Raw genomic sequence first — 23,938 nt, forward strand, 5'->3', positions numbered from 1 at the left:
CGAGCCCGTCGACGGTGGACCCGTCGACGATGACAGCTCCGTCGACGATCCCGTCGACGATGGACCCGTCGACGATGATGGTTCCGTCGACGATGCTGTCGACGGTGAAGGGACTCTCGTCGACGGTCCCGTTGACGACGATTCAAAATAAGGATACGGTGGATTTGTTTTCAACGCCGTTGACGACAGGAGCGCCAGAAAACAGCAGAAGGAGGAGGATAACCCCAGATATGACTTCTCCAAGGAAAGTGCCATCACTACCTCCACCCCTTTTGTTGGATGAAGATGACTACTCAGAAGAGGAAAATGAGATGTATGGGGATGCTTACAGTCCATCTCAATTGAATCTGAAATACCATGATTCGGATTTGGATGAGGAATATTATTATCAAAAGGAGCAGCAGCCAGAAAGACAGGTGGCATACCAAGATACCCAACCACAGCAGGGCATGGTAACGATGCGTATGAGTCTTTTGACAGACTTAAGGGCAATGCTGGAGGAGTATAGGAGCAAGAAAGGGTCGCAACCTGTGGAAGGTCAAGCACAGGTTCAACCGCAGGTGGTGGCAGCACAGTCAGTACGGCCTGCACAGGGAGAACATGAGAGGGAATATCCTCGGCAAGTCCAAGTGGATACCTCGGATGAGGATGAAACGGGGCAGAACCAAGATCAAGACCAGGAGAGTGAATGGAACCAATATATAGCTCCGGATCCGGCTTCACCAGTGCCAGACCCGGTCAACTCGCCTCCGGCTGATGTAGGTGGTTTCTTCAGCTTGATGGAAAGAGCCACAGCGCGCTTTAAGTTAGCGATGCCTACAACATCTACGGATTGTTTCTTGTACGATTTTAAGGAGGCATACCGTAAGGCCGTGCGCTCGATTCCCATTGTAGAGCACATATGGGAGGAAGGGAAGAAAGTGATGCAGACCCCAGCGACGGTTATTCCAACTCTTCCGCGCTTGGAGAAAAAATATAAAGCTCCTGATGACAGTCCCGCCTGTTTGATTGGACAACCTAGACCTGACTCGGTCATATCGCAAGCGGCACAGAAGAAATCGCGGAATCCTTCGGCCACCCTCACGACTCCGCCAGATAAGGAGGGTAGAAGGTTGGACAACGCTGGGAAGCGTTTTTCGTCGATGGCTAGCTTGTTGGTCAGAGCGGCAAATGCCTTGGCGATCCTAGCAAGGTACGACCGCCAGATGTGGAGTGATGTGGCACACTATGTGAATCTGCTAGCGGATGACCAGAAAGCGGAAGCACAGAAACTTCTGGAAGAGGGACAACGTTCCTCTTCGGAAATGATTGACTGCGCGATGGACATCGCCACCATCTCTTTCCGTGCCCTAGGCAGTGCAGCGGTTCTTCGGCGACAGGGGTGGCTGAGAGCGACATACTTCCGGCCAGAGGTCCAGAATAGGATTTTGGATTTGCCCTTTGACGGGGACATGTTGTTTGGGAAACATGTCGATGAGACCCTACAGGGTATAAAGAAGGACACAGAGACAGCAAGGGCCCTGGGGAACCTGCAATATAGGAAGACACCGTTCCGTGGAGCACGAGGAAGAGGTTTCTCTTCACCTAGAGGAGGTTATCAGCAACAGCGATATTCACAGCAGTCGCAGTCTTACAGGCCCCAGTACGGCAATCAATACTATCAGCGGCAGTCGCAATCCCAGTCTTTCTCTCGCCAAAACGCTCGTGGACGGCAGGGGCGTCAGGGCAAGGACGCTGGCAAGCGTCAATAGCGGCCTCCTGACTCTGCCAACTGTTCCTCCGCTTCTGGGATCTCCAGTGGGCGGCAGGATATCACAACATCTGAGCAGCTGGGAAGAGATTACATCGGATCAGTGGGTATTAAACATCATCCGAAATGGGCATACTCTAGAATTCCAGGAATTTCCACCTACAAGAGCTCCCCACGCCACTACTTCGAAACATCTGAACCTTCTTCAAGAGGAAGCTCAACAAATGCTTCAAAAAGGGGCGATCCAGCGTGTTCCCCTATCACAAAGGGGAGAAGGTTTCTATTCAAGATTTTTTCTGATCCGCAAAACAAAACAAAAGTGGCGTCCTATCCTGGACTTGAGGGAGCTCAACACCTATCTCACGGAACTGTCGTTTCGGATGATTTCACTCCAGGACATATTGCGCCTCTTGAACCCAGGCGACTACATGGCAACATTAGACCTGGAAGATGCCTATTTTCATATCCCGATCCATCCAGCTCACAGACGTTTCCTTCGCTTTACAGTAGGCAAGAGTCACTTCCAGTTCATGGTGCTCCCATTTGGATTAAAGTCCGCTCCTCGGATATTCACAAAGGTGCTGGCACCGGTAGCAGCATTTCTGAGGAGACAGGCGCTGGAAGTATTCCTGTACTTAGACGACTGGCTGCTGAAGGCCCCAAGCTTGCAAGAGGCATCGAAGGCAGTGGGCACATGCTTGAACCTCTTTATTCATCTGGGTTTACAACTCAACAAGGAAAAATCAGTTCTTCAGCCTGCAAGTACGGTGAAGTTCTTGGGAGCGATACTCAATACTCAGGAGTGCAAAGCCTTCCCATCGGAAGAGAGACAGATGAAACTCATATCGTCAGCCACCCGTTGCCAAAAGAGAAGTTGGATGACAGTCAGGATGTTCAAATCTCTTCTAGGGTCGATTTCATCCTGCATTCAATTGATTCCGCATTGCAGACTGCGAATGCGCCCCCTGCAGGAGGAGCTGGACCTTCAGTGGAGACAGGTGGAAGGTTCGTTCGACGACAGGGTGACGATAACCCAGCGGATGAAACGGTCGGTTTCATGGTGGATGAAAAGATCTCACCTCACTGTGGGACTCAGTTTCAAGGCTGCACGGGCTCCTCAGGTCATTACCACGGACGCTTCTCTTCAAGGTTGGGGAGCGGTCATGCAAGACCTCCAGGTCAGTGGTCACTGGACTCCGGAAGAACGTCGTCTACATATCAACGTTCTGGAACTAAGGGCTATTCGACTGGCAATGTTGGCTTTCCCCCCAAGGATTACAGATTCAGCAATCCTGGTGCGGACGGACAACACCACCGCAATGCATTACGTCAACAAGCAGGGAGGCACAAGATCGCCACTGCTTTCACAGGAAGCCCAAATACTGTGGGAATGGGCGATAGCGCAGAGCATCACACTCGTAGCAAAACACCTTCCAGGAGTATGCAACACGAAGGCGGATACGCTAAGCCGCCTGAGAGCAGTCTCGCACGAGTGGGAATTGGAAGACGCAGTGATCAAGGACATCTTCTTCCGTTGGGGGACCCCAGCGATCGACCTGTTTGCAACACCGGGGAACAAGAAATGCCGGTGTTACGCAAGCAGGGAACACCATCGAGGGTCACTGGGGAATGCCCTTTCGATGTCCTGGTCAGGCGCGTTTGTTTACGCCTTTCCGCCATTTCCCCTAATTGCTCGAGTCCTCAAGAAACTCAAGATGGACAGGTGCAGGATGATACTAATAGCGCCTGCCTGGGCTCGCCAGTTTTGGTACACGGAGTTGCTTCTTCTATCAGAGACACAACCCATTCATCTGCAACCCAAACTGACACTTCTGTCAATGTACAACGGCCAAGTTCTTCACCCGAACCCGAGCTCGCTTCAGTTGGCGGCTTGGCTCCTGAATACAGAGAGTTTAAGGATTTAAACATCCCAGAAGAATGCAGGATCATCTTGGCACAGGCACGAGCCCCTAGCACTAATAAGACATATAGAGCGAAATGGAAGAGGTTCCATTTGTGGTGTCAGAGGGAAAAAGTACATCCTTTCTCGTCAGCTCCGCATCAACTCTTACCATATATTCTTTCGTTGGCACAAGCAGGTCTGGCTCATGCTTCTATCAAGGTCCACTTGGCAGCTATTTCCAGGTATAGGAGAACAAGATCGGGCCCCTCTCTATTGTCAGCGAGAGTAATCAAACAATTCCTGAAAGGACTGCTTAGAGTTTTCCCGCCAGTTAGGCCCCCACCTCCGGTGTGGCATTTGAATGTGGTCCTGGCTCAGCTGATGAGACCGCCATTTGAGCCAGTACATAAAGCGGACCTGAAGTTCCTATCATGGAAAGTGGCGCTTCTTTTGGCACTCACCTCTGCAAGGAGAGTAGGAGAGCTTCAGGCTTTAACCATCAAAGAACCCTTCTTACAGTTCAAGAATGATACAGTGATCCTGCGGATGAACCCCAAGTTCATTCCGAAGGTACCGACAGACTTTCATCTTAACGAGCCAGTGGTTTTAAAATCTTTTTTTCCTCGACCTTCAACCCAGGCTGAGAGGACACTTCATTCTCTGGACGTTCAGAGATGTTTGAAATTCTATCTGCAACGCACAGCTGGATTTCGAAAGACACCCCAACTGTTTGTGGCTTTCGGATCACCAAGGAAAGGATTTCCTTTGTCAAAACAAGGGATATCTAGATGGATAACTAGTGCGATCCGGTTCTGCCACCAGGCGGCAGGCAAACCTTTACAAGGACAGGTGAAGGCACATTCCACAAGGTCGATCTCAGCATCAACGGCGCTGTTTGCTGGAGTGTCCATAAAGGACATTTGCAGAGCAGCTACCTGGAGCAGTACGCACTCCTTCACGAGACATTACTGCCTGGAGGCGGCTGCAAAGGAGGATTCGGCTGTAGGACAGGCAGTCCTGAGAAATCTCTTCCAATAAGAGGTGAGCTTTCCTCTCTTCCCTCCTCCTGTTTTTTCAAACATTTCGTTTATTATGCTTTGTTACTGCTTTATGGTTGTTATAATCTGTGATGTCATCAGTTTATAATGATTCTGTACTGGGCACGAAATGTTTGAGGTATGCTAACTGCTATCTACTCTGATACAAGCAATGGGAATCTATGAAAGTTCCAATACTGGAGTAAGAAACAAGTTACTTACCTGTAACTTTAGTTCTCCAGTATTGGTAACTTTCATAGATTCCCATGCGCCCACCCGCCTCCCCTGGGAAAGCTCACTTTAGGGCTAGGTGATTATGTGGCAAAGCAACGGCTACGAAAATCTGAGGCTCTGAGCTTTCTCAGGAAGGTTCTACAGGGTGAGGCTGATCTGATTGGTTGCTAAGGGGACTTTGGGTCTTTTTACATAATGACACCAATAGGCTGCAAAAGATAATGAGGCCTAGGCCTAATTTTTTACCTTTTTTACACCTATTAGGGTGTATTTACCTAGGTATATATATATATATATATTATTACCGAGGCTCCCATTCCAACGACGGGGAATGATACAAGCAATGGGAATCTATGAAAGTTACCAATACTGGAGAACTAAAGTTACAGGTAAGTAACTTGTTTCTTACACCGCGCTGGAGCACTAGTTACTTTCTGGGTGCCATGCTGGAGCGCTGTTTCCCTCTTTGACTTTTCCCGTGCTGGAGCGCTATTTCCTTTCTGTTGGTACACCACGCTGGAGCGCATGTTGTCTGTTTCCTTCAAGCTCCACACCAGGGTGCCTGATTGGTTCCTTAACTACGAGCGCTACCCACGGTGCCTCAACCGACTACATTTCCTAGCTTCATGGTGTCTTCCTGAACATGTAAAAACCGTTTTCACATGTGCATTAGGAGGAGGACCAGGGGGTGTGATTGTGTGTTTGTGTCCTTACTAAGAGAGGCTGTTCTTTCTCTTCTCAGTTACCGGTGCTCACTGATAGTCCCCAGACAGAGGGAGGTTCCTTAACCGGGCTACTAGAACACCACAGCATTATCTTGGCTTCCTTCCCCGTGCCCATCGCCATCCTAGCCTGTTTATAGCCAGCTGGGGTAAGGTGGGTCCGGTGGTGGTGGCTCATGTTATCTCTGCGAGATTACTTCACAGGTCAAAGGTAAGACTTATGGGGTCCTTGTCACTCTAAACAAAAGAAATGAAGGTCAGAACTTGTCACTCCTTTCGAATCTGCCTTAGCTACTGTAGATAACAAGAATCCTACCTTACATCCTTCTCATATATCCCACATGTCCATGTCAAAACTGTCGGGGACACTGTCAACGACTGTGTTGACTGCTATGATGTCTACATCGACGACATCTACTACCATGTTTTTAACTGCTTCTTAAACTTCAAGATTGATCTTCACCATGTCTTCGTGGTCAACAACACCCTGTTGCAGATTTGTCATGAGGGAGACTGAGGACAACTGCCCTGTCAACAATGTTGACGTACGATCCATCAGCGCCCTCGTCAATGACTGCGACTTCGAACACACTGGCGATGGCTACACCGAAGGCGACCAAGGTTTTAATCTTAAAATCAGCTCTGTTGATGGGCCCTTCAGTGGCAATTACTGAGCTCCTAATAAGACCAGAAAAAACCTCACCAAGCAAGTGGGAGAACATGGTGGCCGCTGCTTGAGTCAGCCGCTGCTCACCGGGGACATCCGCGCTTCATCGCCATGAAATTGACACTGCAGGCAAAACTACAGACTGCAAACTTATTCCCCTCCGCCACAGTATTTAAAACGTACCTTCGCTCTTTCACCCCTTCTTTCCCCGGATATGCGCCGAGTTGAGTCGGCTGCCTCGCCTGTTTCGTCGGCCTCTACTGTCGATACCCGCTGGGAGGCGGCCGCCCTGAAGCTGAGGAGGAGCCGCAGGGCAGCAGTGCGTGGTCTCCTCCGGAGAAACGTGGGCAGCGGCTGCACACGCTCAGTCTGCTTTGCCCTGAAGGAAGGGGATCCGAGAAGCCAAGACAGAGGTGCCTCCGGAAGTTCAGAGGCAACTCCTGAGTTTGATTCAGCAGGATCCTGAGGACCTTACAGACCCGGTCTCAGTAAAAAAAGGTAAAGGGAGCAGGGTGGGTGTCTTTTAGCCATCTAAATCCTCAGTCCTGGGGAGAAAGCAGATATTCACGAGGGAGAAGGCAGCCATTGGTGGGAGGGGAAAGGGTTTCCCTCCTCTTACCCAAGGATCTAAACAGGACCTTGAGGAAGGACTTGCCTCACACAAAATCAGATGCTCATAAACTTAAAGTTACCCCCTCCCTAAGATCTTACGATAAGGTTCAACCTATTGTGGTGGATATCACAAAACAGGCAGAGGCACTCATAAAGGGGTCAGTGGAACAGACTAATATAGAGCAAATGACTGCCATGGGAGGGCTCTCCTGCACTAAACCTTACAAGCAGTCAGGGGCAGGCTCCCATAGAAGCAAAGGGAAAAATTGCTGTGCCAGTGATTCCAAACCCTCTAGTCCAAAATGGTGAGAGCAAGCCGGTCACAGTTGTATCGTTTCTGGAAACTCCATAGGTAATTTACCAGGGCCCATTGAAGCTATGTTCCATACCCTCTCAGAAGAGAATAAAAAGGGGTTTGCAGTTTCATAATCAAACCAGGGAGAGATCAGGAGTTTTTGTGAATCATTAGAAAAGAAAATAGATCTCTTAAATACGAGAACTGAGACTCTCGAGAACTCTGTAGTAGAGTTGAAGATAGGTTGAGTTCTGCAAAAGCTGACATACTGGCTCTTAAAAGAGAAGAGCAGGAGGTCCGATCCAAGCTGGAAAAACTAGAAAATAACTCTAGGAGGAGCAACCTTGGCATCTTGAACGTCCCAGAGGGAAAGTAAGGAGAGGACCTCAAGTCGTTCATCGTTGCATTATTTAAGGAAACTGTACAAATCAAGTAGACTGAGGAAGAGTAAAGTAAAGACATCCAACGGGTGCATAGGGGCCCCTTTAGAAGAAACCCCAACAAAACCGAGCCTCGAAAGATTCTTCTGAACTTTCTTACATATTCTTTAAAAGAAAAACTCCTCACCATGGCTCTGAAAGCCCGAGCTACCTTAGATAGACAATGGGAGCTGGGAAAAAAACTTGACGAGTTTAAATGGCTAGCTGCTATGCCCCAACACAAATTTCATGCTTCCTTAAAAGTAATGCACAAAAATAGAATGCACAGTGTAAGGTATAATTAAGAGGTAGACAAACTCCAAGTAAGTATTAAAAAAGGTGACAGTTAACATTGTGAATCCCTTTTAGATCTATCTTTTCTTCTCTGGGCTGTGTCTGTGTCAGGTCAAAACATAATCAAATCCTCTTAGCTAATGTGGGGGGGGGGGGGTGCAGGTAGGAGGGGCAAACAAACAGACAAATAGGGTAGATATCAACTGAAAATGATGTCGCTATAGTTATTACACGAAAGAGGGTTTATGGTGGTGGGTTGTCCCCGGGTGTAGCAACTAGGACTAACATCAAGTCCAGGGCAATAGCGGGTTGGTTTCTCCAGGGTGGGGTGCAGGGGTGGGGGGTTGGGATGGGTGCACTGGGTGGGAAGCATATAGGGAAAAAAACAAAAAATGTTCCTCATTTACCTCAGTAATGCTACTTATTTCAGAAGAAAATGCAGTGTTCTGGTTTTTATGCCTCAGATTTGAATTATCTAGAGAATGGTCCAGTTTCTACCTTGGAATGTAAATGGGTTGTGTGTTAAACAAAGAAGGGCAAACATTTTGCAATACATTAGGGACTCCCCAGCACAAGTTATTATTTTGTAAGAGACCCACTTGATGAAAAACGAATGCACTGCGATCTTTAAGAACTTAAAAGGGCTTAAAAGGGCTTGGCCATATGATTTGTACTGACCATAGCACCAAGATTAGAGGAGCGGCGATAATAATAAAGAAGCAAGTCAAGAAACACATAATAGACTCGTTAGTTGATACTTGTGGCATATGGGTCATTCTTAAAACAATAATGCTTGGTAATTTAATCACCTTGGTAGGGTACTACTGCCGGAACTGTTATGACCCAGAGCCATTAAAGAAACTGTTTGCAAACTTGCTAGATTTCCCAGACCCTGTAATCATGGTTGGTGACTTTAATATTGTATTAGATCACAAACTGGACAAATCACCAAGTAGCAGAACTGTGGTAGCATCTAAATTGCGTATATATTTACATTCAATGATGAAGCAGACGGGGCTAAGCGATGTTTGGAGAGACAGATCTGGCCTCCAGCTGGGCATCTCTTATTATAATGGGAAATACGCCCATAAATCTAGGATAGACTATGTTTTGGATAGTCTTAGCCTGAGAGAGAAAGTCCAGGACATTGGGTACTTGACCCCACTTGTCCGACCACACAGGGGTGCACTTAGATCTAGAGCTGGAAAGCAGGTTGGTCAGGAGGGTTTGGACTCTAGAACGAAAGCTGCTTCAGGATACAGAGGAAATGAATCTTCTGAGTCTTGAGACAAAGCGTTGGTGTAAGGACAGCTTCCACCCCAATAGTTTGGGACTCCCTGAAGGCTTATTTAAGGCGGAAAATTACTAGCAGATTATGCTTCAGAAACAGGCGGTATAGGTAAGAGGTTGCCAAATAGAAACAGAAATGAAGATCTTAGAGTCAGATATGTGGTGTACTGCGGAAGAGGAAAAGCGGCAGAGAGATAAACTTAAACCAGAGAAACTAAAGGAGCAGCTTCATACTATCTTAAGGAGGAGGGTCAGAACACGGTGAGAGGCGAGCAAGTTGGCTCACTTTGGGTATGGGTAGGGGGCAGGGAGACTGCTGGTCTGGAAAGCGAAAACTGACAGAACATGCAAAGGGGGCTTTTTATGATTTCTTTCTGAAATTATATTTAGAAGATCGCTCAGTTAACAAACATGAAGTTGAGGAATGGTTGAGCTTGAAAATTCCCAACACTTTAGACACATTGCAACAACATCTCCTAGAGCAGGAGGTTAAGAGAACAGTACTTTCAAGTAGAGGGGGAAAGGCGGCTGTCCCAGATGGTTTGCCAACCGAGCTATACAAAAGTCTGGGTGATGTTTTAATTCCAGCTATGACCCCGCTTTTCAATGAGATCTTAAGCGATAGGATAACATTACCTGGTTCCTGGGGTGAGGCAATGATTACTTTAATATTAAAGCACGGGAAACATCCTATAAACTGTGAGTCATACAGTCTCATATAACTGCCTAATGCTGATTACGAGATCTTTGCCAAAGTCCTAACTGATAGGCGGGGTACAGTAACAGGTGATATGTTACACCTTGACCAAAAGTGGTTTGTCAAGGGTAGAAATCCGTATGAACTTACATATGGCCTCATCGGTGCGATAGACCTAGCCTCAACACACTCGCTTGCTTTAGCAGTTATGACTTTAGATGCTACAAAGGCTTTTTATAGAGTCAACTGGGTCTACTTGGCGGTTATGCTAGAAAAGTATAACACTGGCAAGAACTTCTGCAGAGCTATCCAGTTGATCTTTCAGGATCCATCAGCAAAAATATTGGTTAACCGAAATTCAACTAAACCTTTTAAAAGACCAGGGGTGCCAGATCATATTATATTATGTGGAATGCAGAATGGTAATTGCTGTGATTAGCCAAATCAACGTACTTAATTTGTGCAGGAAAACTATGTTCAGATATTATTTTGAAATGAAATTTTTTGAAAGGATGGCTCTAGAAGGTCAAAGAAATTACCCTTATCGGCCAAATCCTCTATTGTGCTGTCAGTTCAGTTCAGTAAATTATTCCTTGATTTCTGGTTATAGGCTTGTAGTGCTGTTTGATCTTCCCCCATTTCTTTCCTGCTAGTACTCTTGTTAGCCTTGGAGTAGGCCCTACCAAATTTAAGTCAAGGATGTGTTTGTATGTTCTACCCATGATCAGTGCAGCGACTGGCAAATTCTCACCAGTTCAATTTAAAAGTTCTGGGTAGTGCTGCTTACTTTTTTAATTTATGTGTAGTCACCACAATATGTTTTGCTTGCCAGCGAACAGCCACGTAGATTATTACTAATAAATATTTCTGCAGTATTTTATTTTAAAACAGCAAATTTGTCTTGAGTCTTTTTTCTATGCCTATTCAATAGTCCGTTTGGTTCTCTTTGGCAACACCTAAGGTTCCACCAGCTTCCCTGTGATATAGCTATAGGCTTCATTTTATGAGCCTAGCAAGCACATGCATTGATTGCATTATCAATTGTATCTATGGATAGGAGCCTTCTGGCTATGTCCGTGCTTTATAAATACCACAAACACATACATATATACATCCATCCATCCATCCATCCATACATACATACATACATACTTGCATATATACAGCTGGTAACATGTGAGTTTGCGCTCCTTGAATGTCAAATTATTTAATAAAATATATCATTGTAAGCATTATGTAACATGCTTTCCTTCACCACAGAATGGGTTATGGAAGTTTCAGTGGAATATTTAATCTAGCATTGCATTATTCTGTATGACAAACCCTTCCTCATTACATAACAATACTTCGTAAAATCTCACCATCCTTGGGTTTAGATCAGCCCTAGTACTTAGTCACAGCTTCAGTACAGATGCCATCATATTGAATACCTGAACATTTTGAGTCCTCAGATTTGTGTTACGCAATCGTCTACCAGTCCTCCTATCCTAGGTCACCACAGAGGGCCTCAAATGCATACTTTTATAAATGTTAGTTATCAAATTCTTCAGAGCTACATGGGATTTGTCTTCTTAGAATGGGGACGGATTTAAAATGGTAGACACCAGCTGAAACTCAACACATATTCATGAACATTCAAAGCTGAGTAGCCTTTTATATATGCACCTCAAGTACCATGTCACCTAACATGCACACATTTACAATTTGTGCTACAAGTATTAAGGAATGAATGTGGTGAAAATTCAGACTAAGCATGCAAAATTCCGCTAATGGCAGTGAGAAAATTAAATGAATGGAATATTCATATTTTTTAACAGGAGTTATTGTTGCCATTATAGATAATGTTTTTGTTGTATATATAGATATGCGAAGACTGCTGGTTGCATCACAAAAGCTGTATAAATATGTTTTCTCATTTAGGAAGTTATCCCTCTGGTGGTCACCCTATGCAACCCGGGAATCAAGACTCGCCACTGGCACCAGATGTCCGATATTGTAGGCTACGACTTAACTCCAAACTCAGGAACTACGCTGAGGAAGGTTTTAAAAGAAAACCTCACTCCTTATTTAGAGAAATTCGAACAAATAAGTATAGGAGCAAGCAAGGTAAGAAAATGATATGTCTTCAGGAGAAAGGAAGATCACTTGAATCATGCTTGGTAGTTTTCTCATCATGCACCACACAATGTAGGATGTATACAGATTCTATTAACAGTTTTTTGAGGTCCAGGGTTAGGCCTGTTTGGAGCAGTGTTTATGGGAATACACATGGCTTATATATTCACATGCGTTCTAACTGGATGATATGGCACAGGCTACCCACATTACTACATGGACAGTGGTTTTTGAAGGTTTGTCGGGGCACTGAACTGTGAATGGTGTCTGACAAATCTGTTGTGATGTTGATGGAATAAATATCTTTAAGAAAGTTGATTATTATTTGGGGTGGGCAGTCACTCACCTCAAGAAATAATAACACTAACCTATCAGGGTGAACCCTAAACTCTCTAAATTAACCTGGACACAACGCCATAGTAGCAATGGCATAGAGCTGACTGGCTTAATTTAGAACAATGTGCCAATTTATACAGTACCAAAATAGTAATAAAAGCAAAACACCAAACAATAACAATCCCACTGAATTTGAAAAACAGTGTAAATTTTAAAGAACAAATGACATCGAATGATAAAACTCCCAAAACTCCAAAAACAGGCATATGAAGTGTTTAAGTTTTAAGTAAAAATAGAATCAAAAAAGGTCTTTACACCGATGGAAGCAGTAGACGTGACCTAGAGATGTCATTTCAGGCTGACTGCGATGGAGCGTGGGCCAGATGCACCAAGCGGGTTTGTCCCCGTCAAATATTTTGCCTTCTGACTTTCTCTTTTTATATGGAGCTCGAAATCCTCCAGCGGAAGTATTCTGATGCTGAATCCAAGGAAGGTGCATTGAAGTCAAATACCTTTGCCGTGAGTCCCCCTGACAGCTGCAGAGGTTTTGAAAGTACAGAAATATTCTAAGTTCCAACTTTTCAGAGTTTGTTGAGTTGCACCTGTGGGCCACTTCCAAGGCTGCCACGGCCTCATGGAAAGTACTTAGGGGCCAGGACTCATTCAAGCAAAGGCCACCAGGAAGGTCCAGTTCAGGTGCAGTTGGTACTGGTCAACTGGTTACTTCAGGAAATAGGTCTCTTGCAGTTTTTGTGTCTCTGTAGACACAGGAGGTCTGACAACTGACCCTTGGAACCAGATGTTTCTCCTGGGTTCAAGAGGGAGCAGGACTACTTTCAGGTCACTGAAAGCAGGTCCAGTCTCTCCTTTGATCTTCAGCAGGCCCAGAAAGTGCTGTTGTGACTACCTAAAGGTGTGGCCAGGGAAACGAGATGTCACCTCCCCTGCATCTACTACAAACCAGTTCTCAGGGTAGCTTTCCTCCCACTGGCTTTGATGCCAGCCTGGCTAGTGTGGGTCTTGGGGCGGGGAAAGGCTGTACGGTCCTCGGGTCTCCTGTTACACTAAGCTATGAATGGGCAGGCTTCTCCATGTCTCTTTTAAATTAATGAAGTTCCTGGGCCCATCCCTTCCGTCCTTCCTGAGCTGATCAGGATTAAGGGCCAGGTGTACGAAGCAGTTTTCCTGTCGCAAACAGCCCTATTTTCATAATTGGGCCGTTTGTGATCGCAGATATGCCTTTTCTGCTGTGCAAACCTCAAATTGCTAATCAGTAGTTACCGAATCGCATTACAGGTTTGCGACCCAATACCGATTGGTATTTGGAAGGGGTGTGTTTAGGGCCTCCCTTCTAAATACTGAATCGTAGTGCTAAGCATTAATGTTTTGCAAACAAATTTCAGTCACACAACATTAATCTTTTACCATATCCTTAAGGAAGGTGGTAAGCCATTTGCAAATGGGAAGCAGTCCCCAAGGAACCCCTTTCCCTTTGTGTATGTTGATCAAAAAATTTTAAACAGTAGGCAGTGGTCCACAAGATTACTGCCTACTCTCAAAAAATGAAACTTACACTTTTTCTTTTTTAAATGCTTCCTGTTTACCTTTAAGGAAAACAGATTTAATTAAAAAAAAAAAGATTGTTTTATTTAAAAGCAATCACCGACATGGTAGTCTGCTGATCTCAGCAGGCCACCATCCCTGTGACAGCTGCCATTTCTAAAGGGTCTCAAATTGTGACCTACCTCAAAACAGCCTAACTCTCTAACGTTTTGAAAAGCTTCTTAAACAAGAAAATGTCTTACTTTTGAAAACACAGACTTCCCATGGGCTGTCTCCCATCTTTTTTTTTTTTTTTTATAAAGTCAGTAAAAGAAGGCCATCGTTCTGCGTTAGCATTTTAGGAAATGACAAGTTGATAAATAACACTCACTTACTGACTCCATAAAAATTATTTTTAAGCAGCAGATAACTATTTTAAAGGTTGGAGGACGGATTATTGCTAATATGGTATTGTGTTAAGTCATATCATGGTACGTTATTTTATGTTATAAGACATTTGTTTAGCATAGATTCAGGCAATAGTTTTCAGTCTGTATATTCACGGTTAAGTATAAACCAGCTTATAAATGTTGCTGTGACTTTTTTTTTTAAACAAAGTGTTAAGACAGGCTTTTAAAAAAAATTAGCTTATAATTGAGGCAAAGTGGTAGACACACTTTAAATATTATTTTATGTCTGTTTAAATCACTTTCACTTACTTAAAATCACTTACAACTTCAGAACAGACAACAGATAAAAGAATGAATGAATACTTTTCATTAGAAAGGGTTGCTGTTGATTAATCCTATTTCCTTTTCTGACCTGCATAGGAATTCTCATTGGAGAAAGCAATGCACACAATGGTTGATATTTGGGAAGGCATTTCCTTTAGCACAAGTGTTTATCGTGAGACTGGAGTTTCCATTTTGTCAGCAGTGGATGAGATACAGACGATGCTAGATGATCAGATTGTGAAAACGCAAACAATGAGGGGTTCACCTTTCAGTAAACCATTTGAAAAAGAAATTAAGGTATGTAAATGTATGAATGAATGAAGAAATAATACTTGATTAACCCCTGACATACATTTCTCTCACTCACTAGCCTCTGTAGTCATTGGAAAGAAAATAATTTGTCTTTGGTATCTGATAGAGACTTCTAACTGCAGATTCCTTACCTTTGAATTTCCCAGGCGTCAGGATGGATTCAGAAACATTTGCTGAACAATACCACTTGCGCGCACCATCAGGTGACTCCACTCGGCTCCGTGTGACATAGTCGGCGTCAGTAGAGTCGGTTATGGCGTTGCGGTACCTATATAGGCGCCACCCAGGACAGCGGACATCAGTTCTTTTCTTTCCACACCAGTTAAGCGCTAATCTGGGAAGAGCTACCCCTCTTTCGCTTTTTGACAGGTTTTTTCTCGACTTTTTGCTGAATTCGAAAAAAAAATCACCTTTGTGTGCGAGGATGTCTTTGATGAAGACAGGGTTCAAGCCATGCAGTGCCTGTCACTGCATGATGTCGGTTACCGTCCCCCACCTCGTCTGCCTCTGGGGTCTCGAGCACGACCACGATTCTGGCGGATACTATGTGATTCTGCAGTTTCTTTATCTACATTGTTACGTAAGCTAGGAACCAGGAAATATGTTTTCACAGTTGGTTGGCACTAAGGAGTGCTACTTACCTTGCAGGTTGTCACACTGGTGATGCCCTTCAACAGATGAAAGGGATGATACCATAGAGTGTAATTGGTGTATCTATGCCCATCAGTTCCCAGACAACTCCAGCAATGGATGAACTCAAAAAACATTAGGAAGTGAATGGTAGATGTGTGGGTGGCAAAGAGTCAGTAGAGGGAGAGCAGAGTCCATCAGAGCCTATGTTACCGAAGATATGTAGACTTTGCTATTGGATGCTATTCCCTTTTCAGATTGTTTCTCTTTTGAAAGATCTTCCTGTAATACCTAGTCAATCTAAATGCAGGAACTTTGGGTAATGCAAAGAGAAGAGACTAGCTGGGAAATGTGTTAGACTGCGTCTATCTTTAACCTCTTCCATGCTCATGACGGAACCGTTCCGTCACGAGCCACGGGTGGGCTGTGCTGGTGACGGAACGGTTCCGTCACGGCCCTACCGCCGCGCCTGGGTAGCGCGAATTTCGCGCCTGCGCTAACGTTCTAAAGAACGGGAGGGCCGTGACGGAACCATTCCGTCACGAGCACGGCTCATCCGCGAGCCGTGACGGAGCGGTTCCGTCACAAGCACGGAACTGCAGCGCGGCTGCCCCACCCCCTTAGCGCTGCGGCGGGGTTAATACTATCTCTTCTACGTAAACTATTTTTATTTTCCAAAGAGGAAGAGCAACATTGAGGGTCGGGATGTATACAGCGTTAAGCCTACAACCCTGCATAGGGCCGCCGCGCAAATTGACAGTGGTCTCAGGGCAAGTCGGGGAGGCTTAAATGAACATTTAATACACAGCATGCCGCCTACAACCTGTATTGGGCCGGCCATGTGACATGTGAGGCATAGCAGTAAAAAAGATTGCAGTCATGTACAAATTCAAGACCCGTAAAAAGCAAACTTACTACCATAGAAACAAAAAGGTCGTGGGTTGGAGACCTACCAGAGAGTTACAGTGAGGAGTAGACATGAAAGTGGTAGAGAAGAGAAAAGAAAGTGGAAGAAGGGATCGATCCCATACCAGGAAAGCAGACCGCGACAACAGTGTGACAGGATAGGCGAGCGAATGGGGCGGGAGGACCAGAGGAGCCCATGCTATCCCCAAGCTAGATCGAGGATTCGAATGTGCGTGACGTGGAATGAAGGGGAGAGCTAGCATGATTATGGAAGCAATCTGTTCGGATCAGCCGGAATCAATGCATCTTCAAATAAGCGCAGGGTCCTGAGCTTCGAGGGGAGGTGTTGTGCATGTTCTACTTTACAAAGATATCAACTAGGGGCTTCCAGAGTGGGTTAAAACGAGCGTCCCGCTGCTGCAGATGCGCCGTGAGGAGCTCAATAGTCACTACGTGCTGTAGTCGCACAAACCAGGCAGCAATTGGGGAAGCCTCCGCTTTCTTCCAATACAAAGCTATGAACTGCTTGGCAGCTTCAAGCATGTGAAAGGCTATGTGCCAATCGCTACTGGTAAGTGCTTTTAAATTGTCGGGTTTAAGGCCTAATAGAATCGTGGCTGTAGAGTCAGGCAGAGGGCAGCCCAGCACCCTTTTTATGTGACTAAGCGCCTCCTTCCAGAACAATGTCAGAATGGGGCATGACCACCAAATGTGAATGAAGTCTCCAGAAGCGTTAGAACACCTCCAGCACAATGGCGAGGTTGCAGGAAACCTTTTATGCAAACGAGAGGGTGTGTAATACCACTGCGTCATGAGTTTATACGCGGTTTCCTGTTGCGACACACTGCAATAAACCTTTAGGATATTGCGCCAATATGCGACTCCACTGCGCAGGCGTGATCTCAACGGGGGTAGCGACTGCCACTGGCGCTGGTACAGATGAGTAGATATTTGCGGGGGATACTGCAAAGTCCGGATGGTCCGGGAGATAAGACCCTTGGATTCATCAGAGGAGCGAACTAGACGCTTAAAGGGGGTGAACGGACGAGTGGCCCCATGCTACATCTCAGTCGAGGACAGCCAATGCCGTAGCTGTGGATATTGGAGCTGCGCATTGGCCTGTACTCAGAACTCCTCCCTGCAGTGCGCAAACATTTTAAAAACTCCTCCTTTGTAGAGGTCACTTACCATTCTACAACCTCCCGTGCCATTTTGAAAAGGCCAGGGGATGTAACGCAGGGGGAAAGAGCGGGTTACCCGCAATGGGAGTATGAGGAGAGGGGAAAGTCATGAGTCCCTTGCGTACAGCTACTTTATCCCACACACCCAATACCGTTTTTGTAGGTACCGCAATGTCGGCGCTGCGGGAGCACGCACTCCGATGCAGCCAAACAAGACCCTAAATGGTTCGCCCCGTTACCGCCTTATCCATATGCAGCCAGACTTTGTCACTCACAGTCGTTGTAAACTCAGAGACAATACGGAGATGGGCTGCCCAATAGTACTCTAAGAAGTTAGGGTATGCAAAACCCCCCCTGTCCCGCGGAAGCATAAAGACCTTGTGGGAAAAGCACGGCCTACGCCCGCCCCATATGAAGCTTGTGAGATCCCGTTGCAGGCTCTGGATCTGGTGCTGTGGGATAGGGTGGGGAGACATTGGAACAGATACAGTATCTTAGTGAGGATCATCATTTTTACGGCGTTGAGATGGCCCAACCAAGAAAGAGTCCGAGATTTCCATCTCCTCAGATCCTCCAAAACTGTCTTTCTGCATTCCCGCCAATTTATTTGAGTCCACATTTCTAGGGAGGGAGTCAGCTGGAGGCCCAGATATTGAATACGATCAGCGGCCCACTGATAGGGGGCAACCATTTTGAGAGCTGAGATCTCATCTTCAGGGATCGTGAGATTCAGGGCCCACGACTTTCCATGGTTAATCCTAAGGCCTGACACCTGCTCAAAGGACTGGAGGAGAGCTTGAAGAGCTGGGAGAGATGTATGCGGTTGCAACAGCGTAAGGTTGAGGTCATCTGCGAAGAGTGCCACCTTATTCTGTCGCCCCCAAGGAAAAGGCCATGTATGTCCTCCGCCTGCCTAATCAGCATTGCTAAGGGCTCCACAACGAGGGCGAACAACAAAGGAGACAGGGGGCAACCCTGCCTCGTCCCTCTATGAATGGGGAAAGGGTCTGTAAGCTGTCTGTTGACCCGCACCCTGGCCTGCGGGGAGAGGTACGGGGCCATGATCATGGCAATCATGTTCTGACCCTGTCCAATTCTACGCAGCACTGCCCGGAGGAAGGACCAGTCCACCCGGTCGAAACGCCTTCTCCGCATCGAGCGATGGAAGGCATGCTGGGATCTTCCAGTGCTGCGCCTTACCCACAAGGTGGGCAATTCTGCGCACATTATCCGCTCCTTGTCGGCCTCGAATGAAGCCAACCTGATCTGGCACCACAAGGCTAGGCATGTGGGGATCGAGGCGCTTTGCCAGCATCTTGGTGTAAATTTTAAGATCCATATTCAACAGCACTATGGCACGATAGGATGCACACATCGTGGGGTCTTTCCCCGGCTTGGGCATTAGGGCTATTTCGGCCATGCCCATAGCGGGTGTTGGTTGGCCCATCCGTGGCAGAGAAAGAATTGTACAACCGCAAGAGGTAGGGTTGGAGCTGTGGCAGGAACAAGCAATAAAAGGCCAGCGGAAGGCCACCGGCCCCAAGATTTCCCATGGGGAAGGTCCTTTAGTACCACCGTCAGTTCTTAGGCAGTGAGAGGTTTCTCCAACTGCTCAGCATAGTGGGGATGTGGTGGATCCCAGGTACATTAGTCTAAAAGATCATCGATCCGAGCTTGAGGCGTCTCATCCTCCGTATATATAGGGCGGAGTAGTAGTTTCGAAAGGCCTCATGCTTGGCCCTCTCCGTGGTGGCCCTCTCCCCACCTGGGAGTTGAATATTTGCTATGTGGGATTTCTCAGTGCGCGCTCGGAGGCGTTGTGCCACCACCCTACCCACCTTGTCCTCCCCCTCGAAGTATCGCTGTTTTAGTGCCAGAAGGGACCTCTCGGCCTTGTTAGTGTGGAGGGAGCGAAGCTGTCCCCGGAGATTTGCAAGCCGTCACTTGCATGCAAGTGTGGGGCATTCCTGATCCTGCTTTTCCCAGTGTTTGATATCATAGGAGACAAACCTCGTGCGCCCGTGCAATCGACAAGGAGGTAATATGTCCCCGGATGGTAGCCTTAAAGGCATCCCACTCAACCGGGAAGGGGGTTTCGGGGAGGTCGTTACTCGCGAAGTAAGAGTCAATGGCAGTCCGTATGCTCTCCACGTCGTCCGGGTTCCGCAGGATGTGGGGCGGAAGCATCCACCGCGGTGAGTGCTTGGGGCAGGCGGCCGGGTCCTGCAGGAGAAGTTTGACGTGGGCATGATCGGAGAGCGATATAGCAGACCTAGAGACCGCTAGCGTGTCTTTCATCAAAGCGTGAGAAATAAAAAAGTAATCAATGCGCGAGTGCGAGCGGTGGACGTGCGAATAGTATGAGAAATCCCCCCCCTCAGGGAAGTGATAGCGCCAGGCATCCAACAGCCCAAGATCCACTATTTGTCTCTGAAGCGCAGAGGACATAGTCCCTGCCCCATGAGGGGAGGCGCTATTCCGATCTTTCTCTGGGTCCCACACTAATTTAAAATCCCCCCCAGAATCAATGCCGGGTCACCCTGTGGCAGGAGTTCCCGCAACATCGTCTGAAGGTAGGTGTCTTGCATCTGATTAGGTGCATACACATTACACAATGTGTAAGAGCGTTGTCCAAGTCGAACCCCAGCCCTAACAAAGCGACCATATGAACTATTGAAGGCCCCAAGTTCCCCCTGCCTGATACCAGATCTACAGAGAATAACCACAGCAGCTATTTTCGTGGGCGCCGCGGCCCAAAACTGAAGCGGGTATTTAGGGTGTGCCATTCGGGGAGTGTCTGCTTTTAGAAGGTGGGTTTCCTGAAGGAAAATAATGTCAGGATTGTGTTGTAGGAGGTGAAGCCACATTTGCTGCCGTTTATTTGGAGAGTTAAGTCCCTTAACATTGAGGGATATGATCTTGAGAGGGTGGGGAGCAGTCATATTTGTATACAAACCCATATTAGTGCATCATGCCACCATAGGGAGTAAGCTATGAACGAGGGGAAAGGCCGTATGGGGTCGTCGGTCCCGCCTAGAGAAGAGCAGTGTCGAGTGTAAAACCCCCATTTGCCGCAGGCAGAATAGGTAGGCGAGTAGGAAAAAAAGAACAGAGAAGCAAGGCTATGTAGAAACAGAGAACAAAAGAGTAACATTGGCCACCCAGGCCACAATTTTGCTGTTCCAGTCACGGGTCAGCCTACACCACAGTGCCTGGGTGAACCCAGAGATGTCACTCTCCCAAGAACAGACAGGGGGCGAGTCGTCGGTTGACCCCAATATCGGCCAGAGGTGGGCTCCGGCTCCAACAACACTGCAAGTAAGGAACTTGGGCGCAAACGGCACCTTAAACGAAACACCAGTCCCATCGGGTCTCAAATATATTCCTAGAACAACACCAGCAGGGACTTGCGCAGATGGGAGTCAGTTCATCCAGGAGTCGAGGATCGTGAGCTTGCTGCCGACTGTTCCCTTACAGGGACTTGATATGGTGTATAATATCTTGTTTGGTTTATGAGGTCATTAGGTCATCAGGTCACGGGGAGCGTCTATTACGGCGTACCGTGGACCAGGATGGTTTGGCAGGCACCCGTGAGAGCGACAGGAGACGCGTGGGACTAGCAGGCGGCATCAGGGAGAGGTGAAGCAGTTGTGCCGCTTCTTTCTAGGACCGTACCACCCGGCGTTTAGAGTCCCATTGAAAAAATAGAGCAAAGGGGTGGCCCCACTGATAGGAGACATCCACGCTTGTCCGACACTGGTTTGAAAGCCTGACATCTTCCCAGGGTATGGGGTGCGAGATTTTGAAAGATTTGAGTCTTGTGTCCCCCATAGGCAAGGTCCGGCTTAGCACGCGCTGCCTAAAGGATTGCCTCCTTCTCCGAAAAAAATGGACTCTCGTCAAGATGTCTGGAAGAAGTCCCGGCCTACCCGCAGGACCTGCGACCTGATGAGACCTGTTCAGGGCCGGCAGAGACGCGTCATCGTCCCCTCATACTTCGTGCAGGAGTTGTGCCACATAAGTCATAATGTCCTTCCCCTCCGCCCCTAGAGGTACGCCCGGATGTAAAGGTTATTCCGGTGGCTTCGATTTTCCAGGTCCGCCTGCTTCATTTGTAGCTCTGTGTGCTGGCTCTCCAGGGTTGCCAGGCGCTGCCATAATTGTTCCTGGTCCTCGGTTCGTGCATACACCGTCCTCTCCAGTCCATTGACGCGTTCTCCGAGATCTGTGACCTCCTATCAGAGCTCCTGGACACAGGAGTGGACTTTGGTGCGGAGTGAGACGATCTCCGATTTAAGCTCTGTCAGGAATGTGGCCATGAAAGCTTGCGTGACCGGTGGCAAAGCTTCTCCCATCTGCGTGGCCGTCTCTGGAGGGGCTGAAGCCCCCGCCTTGCCCCACATAGCTGCTACAGAGTTGTCCCTGGGGGCCGCTGTTGGGTCCTTCCCCCCCTTTGGAGCGAGTCATCTTCTATGGTGAGAAGGCCCTCAGATAGAGCAACCGCCAAGTCCAGGGGACTACGCAGCGCCACCCGGGATGGGTCTCTGGCGCAAAGGGCCCCCACCCCACAGCGGCGAGGAAAGAGGAAAACAGGTCAAGGGTCACCAAAGCCCCCGGGGCAAACTCCTGCAGCAGAGCCGCCGCCTCCTGGGACACCCCCATGCCCTCACACCCGCCATCACAGCACCCCAACACCAGGCTACAGAAAGGGCAAAGCCCGTATGTCCGTCAGCGTAGTAGGAAGGAAAGTCCAATAGCAAGGGGACAGAGGAGCAGTTCAACAGCCCAGGGACCCACCCTCCACACTCTTCACCCACTATGTAACCCGCTGTAGGGCACTTTTCTTTTGCATCAGGCCAGCTCCAGAGGCCCCAGCAGGGCCCATTTCAATGACTCCAGCCACACGGGTGGCGCAGCGCCGTGCAGGGCAATAGAGGTGCTAGCTTCCAAAGAGTCAGGCGTCTGCTCCACTACCAACTCCTCTCACGGTACAGATGTGAGCAGCAATTTCCTCAGCGGACCCCAAAGGGACAGTCTGTGTGGGGGGGGCCCCCTCCGGGCCACGGGGAGACAGCCTATGCCACCCCACTCCTATGGCGGTCCACTGCATGGTGCTCAGACAGCAGCAGTCCGGACGCTGCCCCCCGGTCAGACGCCCACGTCAAGCCAGTCTTCAGTGCTGCAGAGGCCCCCACCGCCCCATTGTCCGCCGCAGCTCCTCGGCGGGATGGGGAGTTCAAAGCACCCAGGGGCAGCCCCGGCAGCGTGCCAAGAGTCACCAGCCCAGGTAGTAGAAGATGGCGGACCCTCCGCCCTGCAGGCCCGGAGGTGGCAGCGTCCCCTCCCGCTGTACCGCTAGTGAGCCAGCCCCCGTTCCATCACTCCAGAGCAGTGTGCAGCTTCACGCAGCGGGCTCTCACGCATCGCAAATGGGCGCAGCAATGCCCTCAGCAGGCCCCTGGTCAAAGAACCGCATGCAGTGGCAGGATCCTCCCCACTGCCAGCCGACGGAATAAATAAGCCCCCAAAAAGAAGAAAGGCAGAGGCCCCCACTGCTCCACTGTCCGCTGCAGCCCTATTCTGTTCAGGGGTCTAAAACCCTCAGAGGCAGCCCACTCACCAGCCGCTCTCCACAGTCCACGACAGTCCTGCACTGGGTAAGGGTGCCAAAGCACCCAGAGGCAGCCCCGGTGGCACTCGAAAAAGTCACTGGCCAGAGTAGCAGAAAATGGCGGGCACTCCACTCCACAGGCCCTAAAATAGCAGCGTCCTCCGACGTTGAGCCACACGATAGCCAGCCCCTGGGCAGTCAAGTCACCACTCACCAGCCGCTCTCCACTGTCCGCTGCTGCCCTATACTGAGCAAGGGGTCCAAAGCACCCAGAGGCAGCCCGATATCCCTATGAAAAATCACTGGCCCGGGTATCAGGATATGGCGGGCACTCCGCTCTGCTGGCCCTGAAATGGAGGTGTCCTCCCCCGCTGCACCACATGATAGCCGGCCCCTGGCCTGTCAAGGCACCACTCACCAGCCGCTCCTCCCTCGTCAGCGCTCACCACGTCCAGGTGCCTATTTCTTGCGCCTGGGAGCCAGCCTGCACGTCCGCAGTCCGACTCGCGCCGTCCGCGCGACCTGTGTAATGGCACCCCTGGGTCCCCTGCCGAGCCAGCCAGTCCGTCCGGCGGTCCGGGCACAAGTCACCAGCCCTCCTCACCGGGACAGAGACCCCTGTCCAGCCTTAGAGCAGCCAGGAGTATTAGG

At 48.4% G+C, this 23,938-nt stretch overlaps 1 protein-coding gene across 1 annotated transcript in view; it reads left to right on the forward strand.

Annotated features, from left to right (window-relative positions):
- Positions 1–23,938, forward strand: part of DNAH12 (dynein axonemal heavy chain 12) — a 1,291,066-nt gene that overhangs the window by 310,487 nt on the left and 956,641 nt on the right. The window contains exons 18-19 of the mRNA XM_086939114.1: positions 11,841–12,026; positions 14,744–14,944. Coding sequence (XP_086795240.1) covers positions 11,841–12,026; positions 14,744–14,944 — 387 coding nt within the window. The remainder of the gene's footprint in view (positions 1–11,840; positions 12,027–14,743; positions 14,945–23,938) is intronic.

Source organism: Lissotriton vulgaris, chromosome 9, assembly GCF_964263255.1.
Source record: "Lissotriton vulgaris chromosome 9, aLisVul1.2, whole genome shotgun sequence".
Lineage (NCBI taxonomy): Eukaryota > Metazoa > Chordata > Amphibia > Caudata > Salamandridae > Lissotriton > Lissotriton vulgaris.